Raw genomic sequence first — 13,585 nt, 5'->3', positions numbered from 1 at the left:
TCTCAAATCGCATGAAGCTTTAAGTTTAACCTTTTGAATATCCAAAGAACAAGAAGAAAGAGAAGTGACTCAAAATCCTTTTTGTACTAAAAGAAAAGGAAAAAGGAACACCCATATTGAATCAAAATGGAAAATTTGTAGAGGGGAGACAAACGAAGTTCATCAGAGACTTAAATACAAGTAATCACGAAACAAATCGATTCATTATGTTGCAGTTTTTTCCTCATCATTTGATCATTCTCCGATTGTCTCCCATCAGATTCATGAATTGATGTGAAAAGGAAGAGAAAAAACGAAGGACACCTATCGCCGACTCGAGAAATGGGACAGATCAAACGAGAATCTAAACGAAGAAATGACAGGGTCGGCAACTGGTTATTCAGTTGGTATATATGGAGCAACAGGTGGGAAAACAAACCCTAATTTGATTTGGTATATAGCAAAAACATTGGGGAAAAAAATTCGTCTTTATTTATTTATTTGGAGAATTAAAAATTTAATAGGAAATGCATTGTCGTCGTTTTTGGTCTTTTCTGAGACTGATATTTATGCCGCCTGATCACAAATTTGAACTCACGTGCACTCCAGTAGCTATCCGACGACAGTGATGAAAACTTAAGAAGCTTCCTTTCCTTCCTTTATTCATTCTATCTCCCTGATCACAAATTATTACCCTGACGAACCTTCTTACCAAAATCCCGAAGCCCCAGCAAAAATCTGAAAGGGAGAAATGAGCAAGAAGAAAGTGTTGGTGGTGGGAGGCACAGGCTACTTGGGGCAACATGTCTTGCAAGGATTTGCAGAGATCCGAGGAACCCCTTATGATGTGGCATTCACTTACAACTCCTTTCCTCCCCAGCCATTGCTCGATGCTTTTCCCGACTCTCTTGCTTTTCAGGTCGATTTGAAGACCGGACTCGGTTTCCATTCCATTTCACAACAATTTGGCCAGGTTACCTCCTTTCCAATCCTTTTTTTTGCCTCATTTCATTTAACTAAACAGAAAACTGAAATATTTTAGGCTTGTGATGTGGGAAATGGCAGCCTGATGTGGTGGTGAACTGCGCCGCTCTCTCGGTGCCACGCGCTTGCGAGAAAGACCCTGACGCCGCTACATCTATCAATGTGCCTACTTCTCTTGTAAACTGGTTGTCAAGCTTTACCCAAGATGACAATACTCTTCTTATTCATCTTTCGACGGATCAGGGTAAGTGAATTATTGATTTTTATGAATTCTAATTGTTTGAGATAAGGTCTGAATTTGAAATGCATTTCTTTTTTTTGGTTGCTTGGTTTTATGCTTTAGTGTATGAAGGGGTGAAATCGTTTTACAAGGAAGAAGATGAAGCTGTTCCTGTTAATGTTTATGGTAAATCAAAAGTTGCAGCTGAGCGGTTCATCTCTGAGAAATGGGCAAATTTTGCTATTTTGAGAAGTAGTATTATATTTGGGCCACAAACTGTCTCACCTGTTCCAAAATCTCTCCCAATTCAGGTGTGGAAGCTGAATTCCCTATGATTATTCATTTCTTTTCCACCTTTTTGGCTAAGATTATGATTTTTCTTATTAGCCTTTTAATGTTCATCCAATTTTCATTATGTGCTGCGAACAAAAAATGTCTGTAGAAAATAGCAGGGCAGCTTAGCATTCCATATTCCATCCAAGTAAAGGGGTTAAACAGACACCGTATGGAATGAAAAGCATTAATGTTGATTACATAGCAGTTGAGTTGAATTTGCTTCTTGTATAATGTTAATTCTCATACGTAGTTAAGTACACAAAATGTTCTAGTTGTATATTTTATTAGTTAGCATTCTTGATTGTTTCATTATTAACTAATGATTTATACCCGAACTTGTTGCAGTGGATTGATGGTGTCCTTTCCAAAGGAGATAAAGTGGAGTTTTTTTATGATGAGTACCGCTGCCCAGTGTATGTCAAGGATGTTGTGACTATCATCCTGACTTTGATTGACAAATGGTTCTCAGGTATGAAGCTACTATCTGTGCTTATATAGATAATATTTGTAAATAGATTGTGAGAAGCTCCTTCTGTCTCTGCTGTTTTGATGGAAGATTGTAATATGATAGCATTTCATGCTTTTGATATGGGATTGACCTCTTGTAAAGGTATTATCTTCTACCCTATAGCACATCGCAGATAGTTCACTTGGGAAAGAATGCAAAAGTGGCCTAGTCAGCAATCTTTTGTCTTCATTCTCTCAACTTTCTTCTTTATTATTGCTTTGTTTTCGTATTTTCTCATTTTCAATGGGTAGGTCCCTCTTCTGAGTCTTTGTGGTGCTTTTACTTCTCAAAAGAAATTTTCATCTGTAATTCTTATCCTAACTGGTCTTATGTTGCTTACCCAAGAGGGTAAGAAAACGCAGTTGCTACTAAATGTTGGTGGACCAGACAGGGTATCCCGTGTTCAAATGGCTGAGGCTGTTGCACAAATTAGAGGACATGATTCCTCCTTAATTAAACCAATATCTGCATCATCTGTAAGTTTACCTTTTAAAACTCATGAAAAAAAATAATCTTATTCCTGTGCTCTGAACTTAGTAGCATGCTATCGTTTAATTTATGGCCTGGCGATTCATCCTTTCTTCGTGGCTATCTGATTCTGGAGAGGTTTTCTATTGATCTTTACTCAATAGCATAGACCAACATGGTTCCAAGATTCTCAGCATGCTCTTTATTTGGAACGAGAATTTTGATTAAAATATATATGCTTTCCATGATAGAGAAACCCTTTTCAGTTCCCCCAGTCCCGCTCTCTTTCATTTTCTTTTGTTTCATTCCCTTTTTATGTGGATTGTTTTTCTGTACCTGGCTGTTGTAACTGAGATGTTGGTTTCTCAGGTTGACCGAGGTGTTATGTCCCCTGCTGATATATCTATGGATATTACCAAACTGGTTCAGACACTGAATATTTCTCCTACTCCATTTAAAGATGGTGTGAAATTGACACTTGCAGTTGAAACATGCTCGTGATGTTGGTACGATCAATTGATGTTGTCCATTTTTGTATAATGCAACTTGGGCATCTATGTAGGGATATAACTTTTGTGTTTATGCTGGTATTTGTTATCGAAGAACATCCTTACAGCTTGCGAGAGGAACGAGTATCCCCTATGATCAAGATCCAAGAAGAACAAATACAGTCGTCTAAACTATTTGTGCCTCTTTTACTGAAAATAAGTACATACTTGTATCCAAAATGTCATTACATGTAAAATAAGGTGGCTCTAGCACCTCATTCATCCTCTGTCTTTGTCTCTGTTCCAAGGCTAAAGAGCACTTCATTTGTCCAGATTCCTTCAAAGTTGCAATAAGGCCAAAGAGTTGTTATTTTGTTATAGATGTTTGTGTTCTTCTGGGGCAACAATGAACACCTACAAATTCAAGTTGCATGATCTCTCCAATCCCTAATTATTCTGAATCCCCTAATGATATTCAACTTAGGGCTACTGAGCTTCTTTTAACAATTTTTTTCTCATTAGGGCAAGCTAGATTCCTTTATTGAGAAAATGAAAGAAGAATTGTAGACATAGTGAATGGTTGGTAAATGGTACAATTCAAGGAAATCACTCACATTTCTTGGAGTAACAAAGTTTACTTTTATTTAGTAGTAACGGGTTTATAATTTATGCACTTTCGATGTATAATATTGGTATGTTACCAATTTAATCATAAAATGTAATTTCATAAATGTGCAAATAATAATTTAAAATTTTTTTAAAATAAATATTTTAAAAATTATGAGTGCTTATTTTTAAAAATTTTTAATTTTTAAATTTATTTATTAATAAGATGATAATATTCGATTACTATACCAAGAGTTCATCAAATATAAATTATAATAGTAATGAATAAATAAAAGAGAGCAGGTAACATGCCGTTTAAGTGGTATATAAATCAGCAACAACTGGGCTTCCAGGCATGGGCTCTTACGATAGCAAAAAGACGAAAAACTCCTCGATCAACCAGAATATAACGACCGACAAATACCAAAAGCCCTTCCTTAAGTTCACTGTCTCCATTTGCGAACAAAAGGAGGCTCAGCTGATCGTCGATTCTGACCTGCCATTTCTCTCAGGTGAGCCAATCGCCGGACCGGACTAGCCCTTCTCCTTTTCGCTCTATATCCTTGCAACTACAGTTTGGTTTTTAAACTCCAATTGGGTTTTTCTTTTGATACATTTTTCAATTCTCATCTGATCTAATTACTTTGGTGGTCGCAGTTCGATCACATCGAGTAAATTAGGAAAAGATGGGAGGAGGAGGAGGAGAGCATGGGCATGGAGCAGAGGATTTCAGGAAGAAGGTGTGGAGCATGTCGGGAGGCCCATACTGCCGGCCGAAGCACTGGCGTCGCAACACCGCCATTGCCATGTTCGGTGTTGTCCTCATCTGCATCCCCATTGCCATGAAATCCGCCGAGCTCGAGGTTCCTAAACCCCCTCTTTTCTCCCTTTATTAGTGTTTTTTACTGCCATTAAGAACGCCTATTAGCCTGATTATATGAATTGTTGAATCTAGGTTTAGCCCTTTTTATAATCTGAATGATTCGAACCTATATAAATGTTCATGCTAAGATTTCTATTATGGATTTGGTCCATTGTAAGCAAATTTATTAGTTCTGGTGGATTCTTACCTTTCTAAGAAATGTAGATTGTTTGGAATTAGATGGAAGGAATGTTAGCGTGAACTCTTTAAGGGTTTTAGTTTGTGCTTGTACAAAATGTTGGTTGAAGCTTGAAATTTTAGATATAAGCAAAGACTAGTAACTGTGAAACATAGAAGTGGATATGAAGGTCCAATATGATAATCTCTTTGGAACAGTCTATTTGCTTGATCATTCAGACATTTAATAGAAAGCTATAAACGGTCTAAACCATAGTTCTTTGATTATTCTTGTTTAAATTTTATTCATAAAACAAAGTTTTGGTGTTCATTAAAATTGCTCTCAGTTTCATTATAACCCATCAATGCTGTGCAAGAATCAAGTTTTTCTAGTGGCTGGCTACCAGCCAGGCACTTATTCCCGATTGAATACCAATAGGCCTACTGTTTCCCAGTTTACATAATGATTTAAGATTGCAGCTTTTTACGTTCTCTTCTGATGAACTAGAAGTTAAGATCCTCAAGGGCATTTAATCTCTAATCTTGTTCTACTACATGCCAATGTTAGAAGCCAACTGTCTATATGTCTTCCAAAATGGTCATTTTGTCATTCAGGCAACGTTACTTTGTCACTTCATCAAGTGATTGAAGTCAATGTTAGATTTTTATTGCTTTATATGCACTTCTTATCTCCTTAAGCAGCACCAGTCTCAGGTGATCAAACTGACATATCGCAGAGAAAAAATGCTGCATTTTTAATTCCAAGTTGTTCAACAGTAGAAACTAGATGTGTATTGCCATGAGCTGTTTTGAAACTTTGTGGCAAAAACTGTTAACTTTTGGATGACTTCTTTAAAACTCGTGCATCTGCATTTTTCAGCTAGCTCATATTCCCAAGATAGTTTTTAGCTAAAGATTAATTTGCTTGCAGCAACGGCCTCATCACCCTGTTCGTCCGATTCCTTCACAGCTTTGGTGCAAGAACTTTGGAAAGAAAGATTATTAAGCCTGTCCAGTCTGTCCAGGGTTGTTGAATGAAGTACTGTTGGCAATTCAAACCAGCCTACGGGTGGTAGTTTCACAAACATGTAATTGTTTAATACAATGGATTGGGTAACATTTCCTATGATCTGTATTTGAGACCCTTTGACTGGTTTAGCTTTCCATATGATCAATAAGTTGTGACTATTGCTTTCACTGTCATCGTTAAAATCTCAAAACTGGCTTTGTAAGTTCTATAAATTTTGTTATTGAAGAGATATATTTAATGCTGTTTGTAAAGTTTTAGGCCAATTAAGTTGATGGACCATTTAATCCACAAGATAAAGATAACATAAGTTGATGGACCAGGGCACTTAATTGTAGCAGTGAAGATGGGCTAAAGGTTCTCACCCAAAGGTTCCCACCGCACACGCAAAAGTCTGTCGAGTAGGCTTATGAGCCAACAGGAAATGAGAAGTGAACTCGTTTTCCATTCGCCGCAGCTTGATGTAAAAAGCTTTCTAGAGAGCAGGCTAGGCTAGGGTGGGATAAACTTCCATGGATCACATTCACACCCTAAAGAGAATCAATACCTTTGACTGGAATTGGAATTAATCAGTTTGATTTGAAGGAGACATGGTGCATGAAAAGAAAAATATATACTTAATACTGAATTATTAGAGTTTGATTCCACCCATCGTCCTGTCTAAGGACTTTTTTCTCTTTAAAGCAGAGGAATAAGAACCAATCCTTCCGGTCAAGTGAGTCTCAGGTTGACAGATTCTGTGTTTGTTTCAGTGTTTCTGGTCTCAAATCTCCTTCAAGGAAAATTGTTGTTTAATTTTGGGAGCTGTCAATAACATCAGCTAGAACAAGAAAAGGGGAGAAGCAGGGACATATTCTCCTTCGCGGGTGCACCATAGCCTACGGGTCAAGAACATTCCAACACGAGAGACAGTTCCCTTACGGTGTTGGATTTTAGAATGAACAAAGGGACAATAGCCTTCTTATGCATACCATAAAGTAGCGATTTTTAATGAGCAGAAAATCGAAATGGCGGGCGCTTCCCAGCTTCGCTCACTCACTCCCCAATCCCCAGTTGAACTTGCAACCCTCAGTTAGAACCGTCCAAACATTGGCCCCACCATTTCCCAATATTAATCCCAACAAGATCTTCCCAAATATGCCCCCGCTGCCCGTGCCTGTTCCTGGCACTCTAGCCACCTCTTTAATCACCGTCCGCTACTCGTACCTAAGCACATTCTCTCCCTGCCCGCTCTTACCGGGCAGCTGAAAAACACTCCCTGTCCATAGTCCCCAACAACTTCAACTGTATTCCACTTTCAGACATACGCACACGGCCTTGGACGACGAATAAAAAATAAAAATAAAAAGAATTAAATCAAAGACAAATTTTTACTATAAATTGAACCAAACACGCTTATAAGCCGAACGACCATCTTGCTTCGTCTTTTCTTTTTTTCTCCCAAAGGATTTGCGGCGACATGTTTAGACAGGACAATCTCTAAGTGAAAGTGGATTTTTTTTGAAGAAGTGTGATTGTCTCTGATTCGTTCTGGTGGTGGCTTCGGATCTTGAAATCTAGGTCACAGAATGTGGAATCTGGCGCGATTTGCAGCGTCGAGACTGAGCCGATCGAGGCGGTTGTTCTCGTCGGCGATTCCTGGTCCTTGTATCGTTCACAAGCGTGGTGCTGATATTCTTCATGATCCTTGGTTCAATAAGGTTAGTTTAGTAATTTGATTATTAACTTACTGCGGTCTTGCAATTGGCTATACTATGATCTCCGATGAACTTGTTGTGTTTGTACTTTGAAGTAATTTTTCTTGCTGCTGAAAGTGAATTTTGTTGTGACTCAGAAGTAATTTACGGAGAATCTGAAAGTTCTAAATATTGTTTGAAGACTATGAGCTTGAAACTTGTTTTTGCTGAAGGAAATCGCTGCTTATTCAAAAATTTCGTTTGTTTTCTTATTGTTTCTTTTTTTTCTTTAAGTGTAGGACACTGGCTTTCCTTTGACAGAGAGAGATCGACTAGGGCTCCGTGGCCTGCTTCCGCCTCGTGTGATATCATTTGAGCAGCAATATGATCGTTTCAGTAAGTTTGCAGCACAATTGTTTACTTAGATATATTAGAACTTTGGAAGTTTTGAAACTGAGTGAAGATCTTGGAGATGGTTATTGTAAATTAAGTATATTATATGAGTAACAATGGTTGGTTGCTATTTGTGAATTGTGTGTTAATATTTTGAGTAAGTTTACTAGATGATGTGATAATTTCTATTCTGATTTCATTAGCTAAGTACTTTTTTAGCTTACTAAATTCATTTTGTAATGTATTGGCCTTTTCTAGGAGATTGATTCCTTCTCATTGGTCTTGTCCTCATTTTTAACAGTAGCCTTAATTTTTTAATCTGTTGTTTAATTGGTAGTGGAATCATATCGATCGTTGGAGAGAAATACTAAGTGCCAACCTGAGAGTGTTGTTGCATTAGCAAAATGGAGGATCTTAAATAGATTGCATGACAGGAATGAAACACTATACTACAGAGTAAGTTTGTTGCTCATATCAGCTTATACTATTTATACAAATTTTTTTTAAGTTCTGATATAATTTAAAGTTTTTCTGCTTTGCTTTTTGCTCCAGGTCCTTATTGATAACATCAAAGATTTTGCTCCAATAATTTACACGCCTACTGTAGGACTAGTATGTCAAAATTACTCTGGGTTGTTTAGACGCCCACGTGGAATGTATTTCAGTGCAAAGGATAAAGGAGAGATGATGTCTATGATATATAATTGGCCAGCTCAACAGGTAAGGTTGTGGATCTGTAAGAGTATCAGAGATGTATGCCATATGCCTTTTGTTCCTTTTCCCTATAGGAAAGCAAGATATCAATTATTGCTTTTGCAGTTCTGATATTATGTTCAATTCACCTCTGTCTCACAGGTTGATATGATAGTCCTGACTGATGGCAGCCGTATTCTTGGCCTTGGTGACCTTGGAGTTCAGGGGATTGGAATACCAATAGGAAAACTTGATATGTATGTTGCTGCTGCTGGTATCAACCCACAAAGAGTATGAACTATAGTCTACTCCTTCTTCTTCTCTTTCTGCCTCCTTCCTGTGTGTATATCTGCCTGCATGTGTGTGTCTGCTGTTTATAACTGTGCTCGTATGTTCTTAATGCTTCAAGCTGGACCATATTTGTGTGTAATATCAATCATTTTCCTACCATTTTCGTACCTGTCTTTGGCTGTTGACTGTATTTGACATGTCTACCGTCGGTTATATTTCTGTGTCATACGCATGTGCACTAATATTTTTGGTTGAATGACAGCATTTATGAACTCACAATTATTGGGTTTATATCTTGCTTTCAATGTTTGTTCCTATGTTTTTACAGTATTGTCCATTCTCGCTTTTTTCTTGCTATGGTCACTTTTGTGTTGTAACTTTAATTATGCATTCAACATCTGTCCATGGCAGATTCTCCCGGTTATGCTTGATGTTGGTACTAACAATCAAAAGCTACTTGAAGACCCACTTTGTGAGTAAAATGCGTACTTAAGCACTTTGTTCTTAAGAAGTTGTTTCATTTGCAGAGTGGACCGTATAATATGCTTGCATGTGACTTTGTTTATTGAGAGGTTGTCAGGATCTCTTTTGAGATGTTCTTTTTGGCTTGACAGATTTGGGACTTAGACAACCTAGGTTGGAAGGGGAAGAATATCTGTCAATTGTTGATGAATTCATGGAAGCAGTTTTTACACGTTGGCCTAAGGCTATTGTACAGGTTAATTTCTCTCTGAAGTGAGACTTTTGTGTTATGCTTGGTTGATATCATGTTGTTTATTTGATTGTTACATCATTCAGTTTGAGGATTTTCAAATGAAGTGGGCCTTTGAAACTCTGGAACGCTATCGGAAAAAGTTTTGCATGTTTAATGATGACATACAGGTGAGCACTTGGTCAGCAATTTACTACTTTTATGGACTAGAGGAGTGTAGTGTAATACGGATTGCTGTGGAATTACTATGAATGCCTCCACTATTAGAATGTTGTGCTTACTTAATGTCTCTTAGGGAACTGCTGGAGTTGCACTTGCTGGATTGTTAGGAACTGTAAGAGCACAAGGTCGATCATTGGCTGACTTTGCAAACCAAAAGATAGTTGTGGTGGGAGCTGGGAGGTACTTGACTAACTTATAGACAAGCGTTGTTGCTCTCTGCTTTACACAATTTTTCTTCTGTTTCGTTGTGCTCATTCCCTCATGGCTTTATTTCTCATATCCATCTTTCTTTCTGTCTTCCAGTGCAGGGCTTGGTGTTCTTAGCATGGCTGTGCAAGCTGTTGCAAGGATGGCAGGAAAAAGTGAAACAGCTGCATCCAACTTTTTCCTACTTGATAAAGATGTATGGTTTTATAGTTCCACTCTAGTACTCGTCATCCTATTTGTGCAAAGGCTTTTCTGTTTTTAGAGATAGGTAATATATACTTTTGCTTGTGTAATATTAAAGTAGGGCTTGCATGAACATGTGAAAAAGGTTTACTAGAAAAGTGATCTAGGTTTTTTATTTTAATTCTTTACTCTGAGTAGTAAATTTTACTTTGGCAATCTAAATGCTCTTGTTTTAGCTGTATGTCAATGGACCATCTGGTAAATTTTCTTTCCTTGGTGAAGGATTTCATCCTCCACCTGGTGGGTAAATACTTAGTTTTCTATTGTTTGTTGTTGGTTAAGGGTCTCATCACTAAAGAGAGGAAGAATCTTGATCCAGCAGCAGCACCATTTGCTAAAGATCCAGGACAGATAGTGGGACTTAGAGAGGGGGCTTCTCTGCTTGAAGTGGTAAGTGCCTGGCTGGTATTATAAGGAATTGTGTGCGAAGAAGAAAAGCATTCCCTGCAGACTTTGCAGTCTTGTGTGACAAAAGAGTTGATGCTATACCACACTTTTATAAGTTTAGTCTTCTACTAGTTATAGATGCTCTTCACCTATATAATAATCTAATTGCTGCGAACCAAATTTTATCCAGGTTAAAAAGGTTAAGCCCGATGTGCTTCTTGGTTTGTCTGGAGTTGGTGGTGTGTTCAATGAAGAGGTGGAAGTTTATTTATTTATTTCTGTATCTCTATTGTATATGTTTTGTTGATAACCTTTATTTCTTGTTCAAGGGAATTTATGCTTATTTTCTGATCCTAATTACTTCTTGAGGTCTTTGTTGTGTTGAGTTCCTCACTACTCTGTTGGCACTAAAAACAGGTGCTCAAGGCCATGCATGAATCTGATTCAAGTAAACCTGCTATTTTTGCGATGTCAAATCCCACCATGAATGGTTTGTTTTTGCTGCCCTGTCATGCATTTGGATTTTCCTTATGGAAGCTAGAGATTTTGTCTTGACATTCTGTTTGCATTCTCACTGGACAGCTGAATGCACTGCTGCTGATGCTTTTAAGCATGCTGGAGAAAATATAGTCTTTGCCAGTGGAAGCCCTTTTGAAAATGTCAATCTTGGTATCTTCCATTTTAATTGAAGTTCATCTTGTTTGAAAGATTTTGCATCGTACAATTACAAGCATTTGCTGCTTCTTTAAGGGAGCTGCTGCTGCCTATGTTGTGGTCCATGATTCTAGTTTTTTCAGTTGATGGTTATCACATCTTAAATAATCATTTGCTTGCTGATAGGTAATGGAAAAGTGGGCCATGTAAATCAAGCAAATAACATGTACCTGTTCCCTGGGTTGGTGCTATTTTCTTGTTAATTTTTGTTGTTTAATTGACCATGCTTATATCTTAACTTTGATTTAACTATTATTGCTTTGCATCCAGGATTGGTTTGGGAGCTTTGCTCTCAGGTGCTCATTTTATAACTGATGGAATGTTGCAAGCTGCTGCTGAATGGTATGAATATGATTGTATAGTTGCTTCTATTCTTGTTCTCTTTCTCTTTCTTAATAAAGCTTGAAGTTTAGAATTCACAGTGAAGAATGCTTGGAAATCCCCTACTTAATATTTGTAATATCCAGCTGGCTGTTATAGAACTTTATGCGGAATTCTGAATTTCTGATTCTAGTTGATAAACAGTAAAGCTGACTTCAAAGGGACTTTAGTTTCTTAGTGATTCAATATTAGAGCCCCAAAAAGAAAATATGCAATTGTAAGCTTTTGTTCCCCCATGCTATTATGCATTCTTTAGGTTTCTGTTTCCGTAAATTCTACTGTTAGACTTTGGTTACAATAACATGTTTGCAGTTCACGAAAGTATGCACTCAAGGTGTCCTATATGCATTAGACTGCATGACCTAATTCTTGTGTTGATTCTTATTTCAATAAATAAAGCTGTATCCGCGAACTCCATCAATGTATGATTTTAATATATAAAATGCTAATTGATTAAATTAGTCTACTAATCAGTTGTGCTTGTGCATATATATTTATAGGAATAAGCCTTTTTGTCAGCTGCATGATTGAGTATATAATAATTGAAATTCGTTAATAGCCAGTTTGGTTTCCATTTCTTCATTTTCTTTTTCGCCATTGGAAACATGGATGAAAGTTCCATTTAATTCCGGAAGTTGTGAATGTGATGCTATCCTTGCAGCCTTGCATCTTATATGACTGATGAGGAAATTCAGAGGGGCATCTTGTATCCATCTATCAATAGGTAATATTCTCTGTTTTCACTGGTGACTCTTTTCTTTTTGTTGACAGTGGTGAAAATTATTGGTTCTGTTCTTTCTTCATATTCTCAAAATTTTCAATGGAGACCCAGATTTTTCAAATGCTTAAAACTTTTATGGTTTAGTGGATATGCTAATGCTATCAATAGATCATTTGCCTGTCACAACGTTACTTTAAGTAGACAGGTTTCTATCTCACCAGTACGTGATCATTGGGGCGAATGTATGGTTTTGGCGTCCCAGTTATAAAACTATTCCAACACTTTTTTTAATGCTTTGCTTCACCATCAATTTCATTCTGCCTCTGCACCATGCAGTATTCGACATATCACAGCAGAGGTTGGAGCATCTGTCCTGCGAGCTGCTGTTGCAGAGGAACTGGCAGAAGGGCATGGAGATGTGGGTCCCCGAGAGCTGGCGCACATGTCAAAAGTATGAAACTTTTTTCACCTTTCTTTTTCTTTATGTCCCCGGGTTGTGAACTGGACTTGCACACTGATTATGATAAATTGTGATGCAAAGGAATGTCTAATACTGTTAAGTTAGCCATAAATCCGACCTCAAATCTGCTAACAGGCAAGCTGGGGTGCCTATCATGGTTCACATGGTTTGTCTAGGAAGCCGTTTGCTTGGTTTCTCCCTTAGAAAATGGGTTTCTTATTATTATTATTATTTATTTTTGGCTTTGGTTTTTCACTTATGGGTGCAGGAGGAGACGGTGGAATACGTATTTCGAAATATGTGGTACCCTATTTACAGCCCACTTGTTCATGAGAAGTAGGCTCAGAATTCTTTTTTCCACGATTTGGATGGAGGCTATTTCTATGTAGACTGCTGCCCCAAGTTGAGCAGCCTAAGGGTAATGACCCTGTTCACTAACGTTGTTTTAGTACTAGTATTGAATTAACTCTATTTTTTTTAATTCTCAATGTTTATCAAGAGTTCAAAACATATTAAAATCTTCATTTTCAGCAAATAATTATCTGTAATTCTTCTTCTTATACTGCTTCGTTTTAATCAGCTGACTGCTACGTCATACCAATCTCACTTGGCCCTCTATGAGTCCAAAAATATCTCTTTCCTCATTATTTCTCTTCGTCAGATATTTTGCCATTACAACGATGTCCTCTCGAATCAACTTCTTTCCATTTAATGAGAGCATTGAATTCTTTGAGTTTGATGTCCCAATGAACATGGATCAAGAATGGGTTTTTCTCCAAGGTGGAGCTATTGTGGTTTTCTGGCAGAAAAATACAGAACGATGTTTTTTT

At 37.5% G+C, this 13,585-nt stretch overlaps 3 protein-coding genes across 6 annotated transcripts; all 3 read left to right on the top strand.

The window, feature by feature from the left end:
* On the top strand, positions 88–3,363 carry LOC18614195 (methionine adenosyltransferase 2 subunit beta). Of its 4 annotated transcripts, none has more exons than XM_018113819.1 (8): positions 88–180; positions 260–404; positions 589–952; positions 1,045–1,207; positions 1,307–1,494; positions 1,865–1,988; positions 2,373–2,503; positions 2,865–3,363. In XM_018113819.1, exons 3-8 carry the CDS (start codon positions 731–733, stop codon positions 2,994–2,996), a joined length of 960 nt encoding a protein of 319 aa, XP_017969308.1. In that variant the 5' UTR covers positions 88–180; positions 260–404; positions 589–730; the 3' UTR covers positions 2,997–3,363. The 4 variants fall into 4 exon arrangements, with proteins under 4 accessions (XP_017969308.1, XP_017969310.1, XP_017969309.1 ...); XM_018113821.1 differs by having other exon boundaries at positions 99–404; positions 2,865–3,001; positions 3,099–3,363; XM_018113820.1 differs by having other exon boundaries at positions 100–404; positions 592–952.
* Positions 3,989–5,904, top strand: LOC18614194. The gene is made up of 3 exons (XM_007051829.2): positions 3,989–4,101; positions 4,247–4,452; positions 5,560–5,904. Exons 2-3 carry the CDS (start codon positions 4,276–4,278, stop codon positions 5,632–5,634), a joined length of 252 nt encoding a protein of 83 aa, XP_007051891.1. The 5' UTR covers positions 3,989–4,101; positions 4,247–4,275; the 3' UTR covers positions 5,635–5,904.
* LOC18614193 (NAD-dependent malic enzyme 2, mitochondrial) lies at positions 6,976–13,315 on the top strand. Its single transcript, XM_007051826.2, has 19 exons — positions 6,976–7,355; positions 7,631–7,727; positions 8,062–8,180; positions 8,277–8,444; positions 8,580–8,708; positions 9,120–9,180; positions 9,323–9,426; positions 9,507–9,590; positions 9,716–9,822; positions 9,946–10,045; positions 10,375–10,482; positions 10,670–10,735; positions 10,897–10,969; positions 11,062–11,148; positions 11,320–11,374; positions 11,464–11,535; positions 12,236–12,298; positions 12,632–12,746; positions 13,024–13,315. Exons 1-19 carry the CDS (start codon positions 7,224–7,226, stop codon positions 13,093–13,095), a joined length of 1,812 nt encoding a protein of 603 aa, XP_007051888.1. The 5' UTR covers positions 6,976–7,223; the 3' UTR covers positions 13,096–13,315.

This window comes from Theobroma cacao, chromosome 1, assembly GCF_000208745.1.
Source record: "Theobroma cacao cultivar B97-61/B2 chromosome 1, Criollo_cocoa_genome_V2, whole genome shotgun sequence".
Taxonomy (NCBI): Eukaryota; Viridiplantae; Streptophyta; class Magnoliopsida; order Malvales; family Malvaceae; genus Theobroma; species Theobroma cacao.
This window is presented reverse-complemented; position numbering and strand designations above follow the sequence as displayed.

Coding starts and splice junctions, on each gene's coding strand:
- LOC18614195 (XM_018113819.1), top strand. CDS start 731: ATGAGCAAGAAGAAAGTGTTGGTGGTGGGAGGCACAGGCTACTTGGGG. Junction 1,989..2,372: donor GATTGACAAATGGTTCTCAG/GTATGAAGCTAC, acceptor TGCTTACCCAAG/AGGGTAAGAAAACGCAGTTG. Junction 2,504..2,864: donor AACCAATATCTGCATCATCT/GTAAGTTTACCT, acceptor TTGGTTTCTCAG/GTTGACCGAGGTGTTATGTC.
- LOC18614194 (XM_007051829.2), top strand. CDS start 4,276: ATGGGAGGAGGAGGAGGAGAGCATGGGCATGGAGCAGAGGATTTCAGG. Junction 4,453..5,559: donor TGAAATCCGCCGAGCTCGAG/GTTCCTAAACCC, acceptor ATTTGCTTGCAG/CAACGGCCTCATCACCCTGT.
- LOC18614193 (XM_007051826.2), top strand. CDS start 7,224: ATGTGGAATCTGGCGCGATTTGCAGCGTCGAGACTGAGCCGATCGAGG. Junction 9,181..9,322: donor GCTACTTGAAGACCCACTTT/GTGAGTAAAATG, acceptor TTGGCTTGACAG/ATTTGGGACTTAGACAACCT. Junction 12,747..13,023: donor AGCTGGCGCACATGTCAAAA/GTATGAAACTTT, acceptor TTATGGGTGCAG/GAGGAGACGGTGGAATACGT.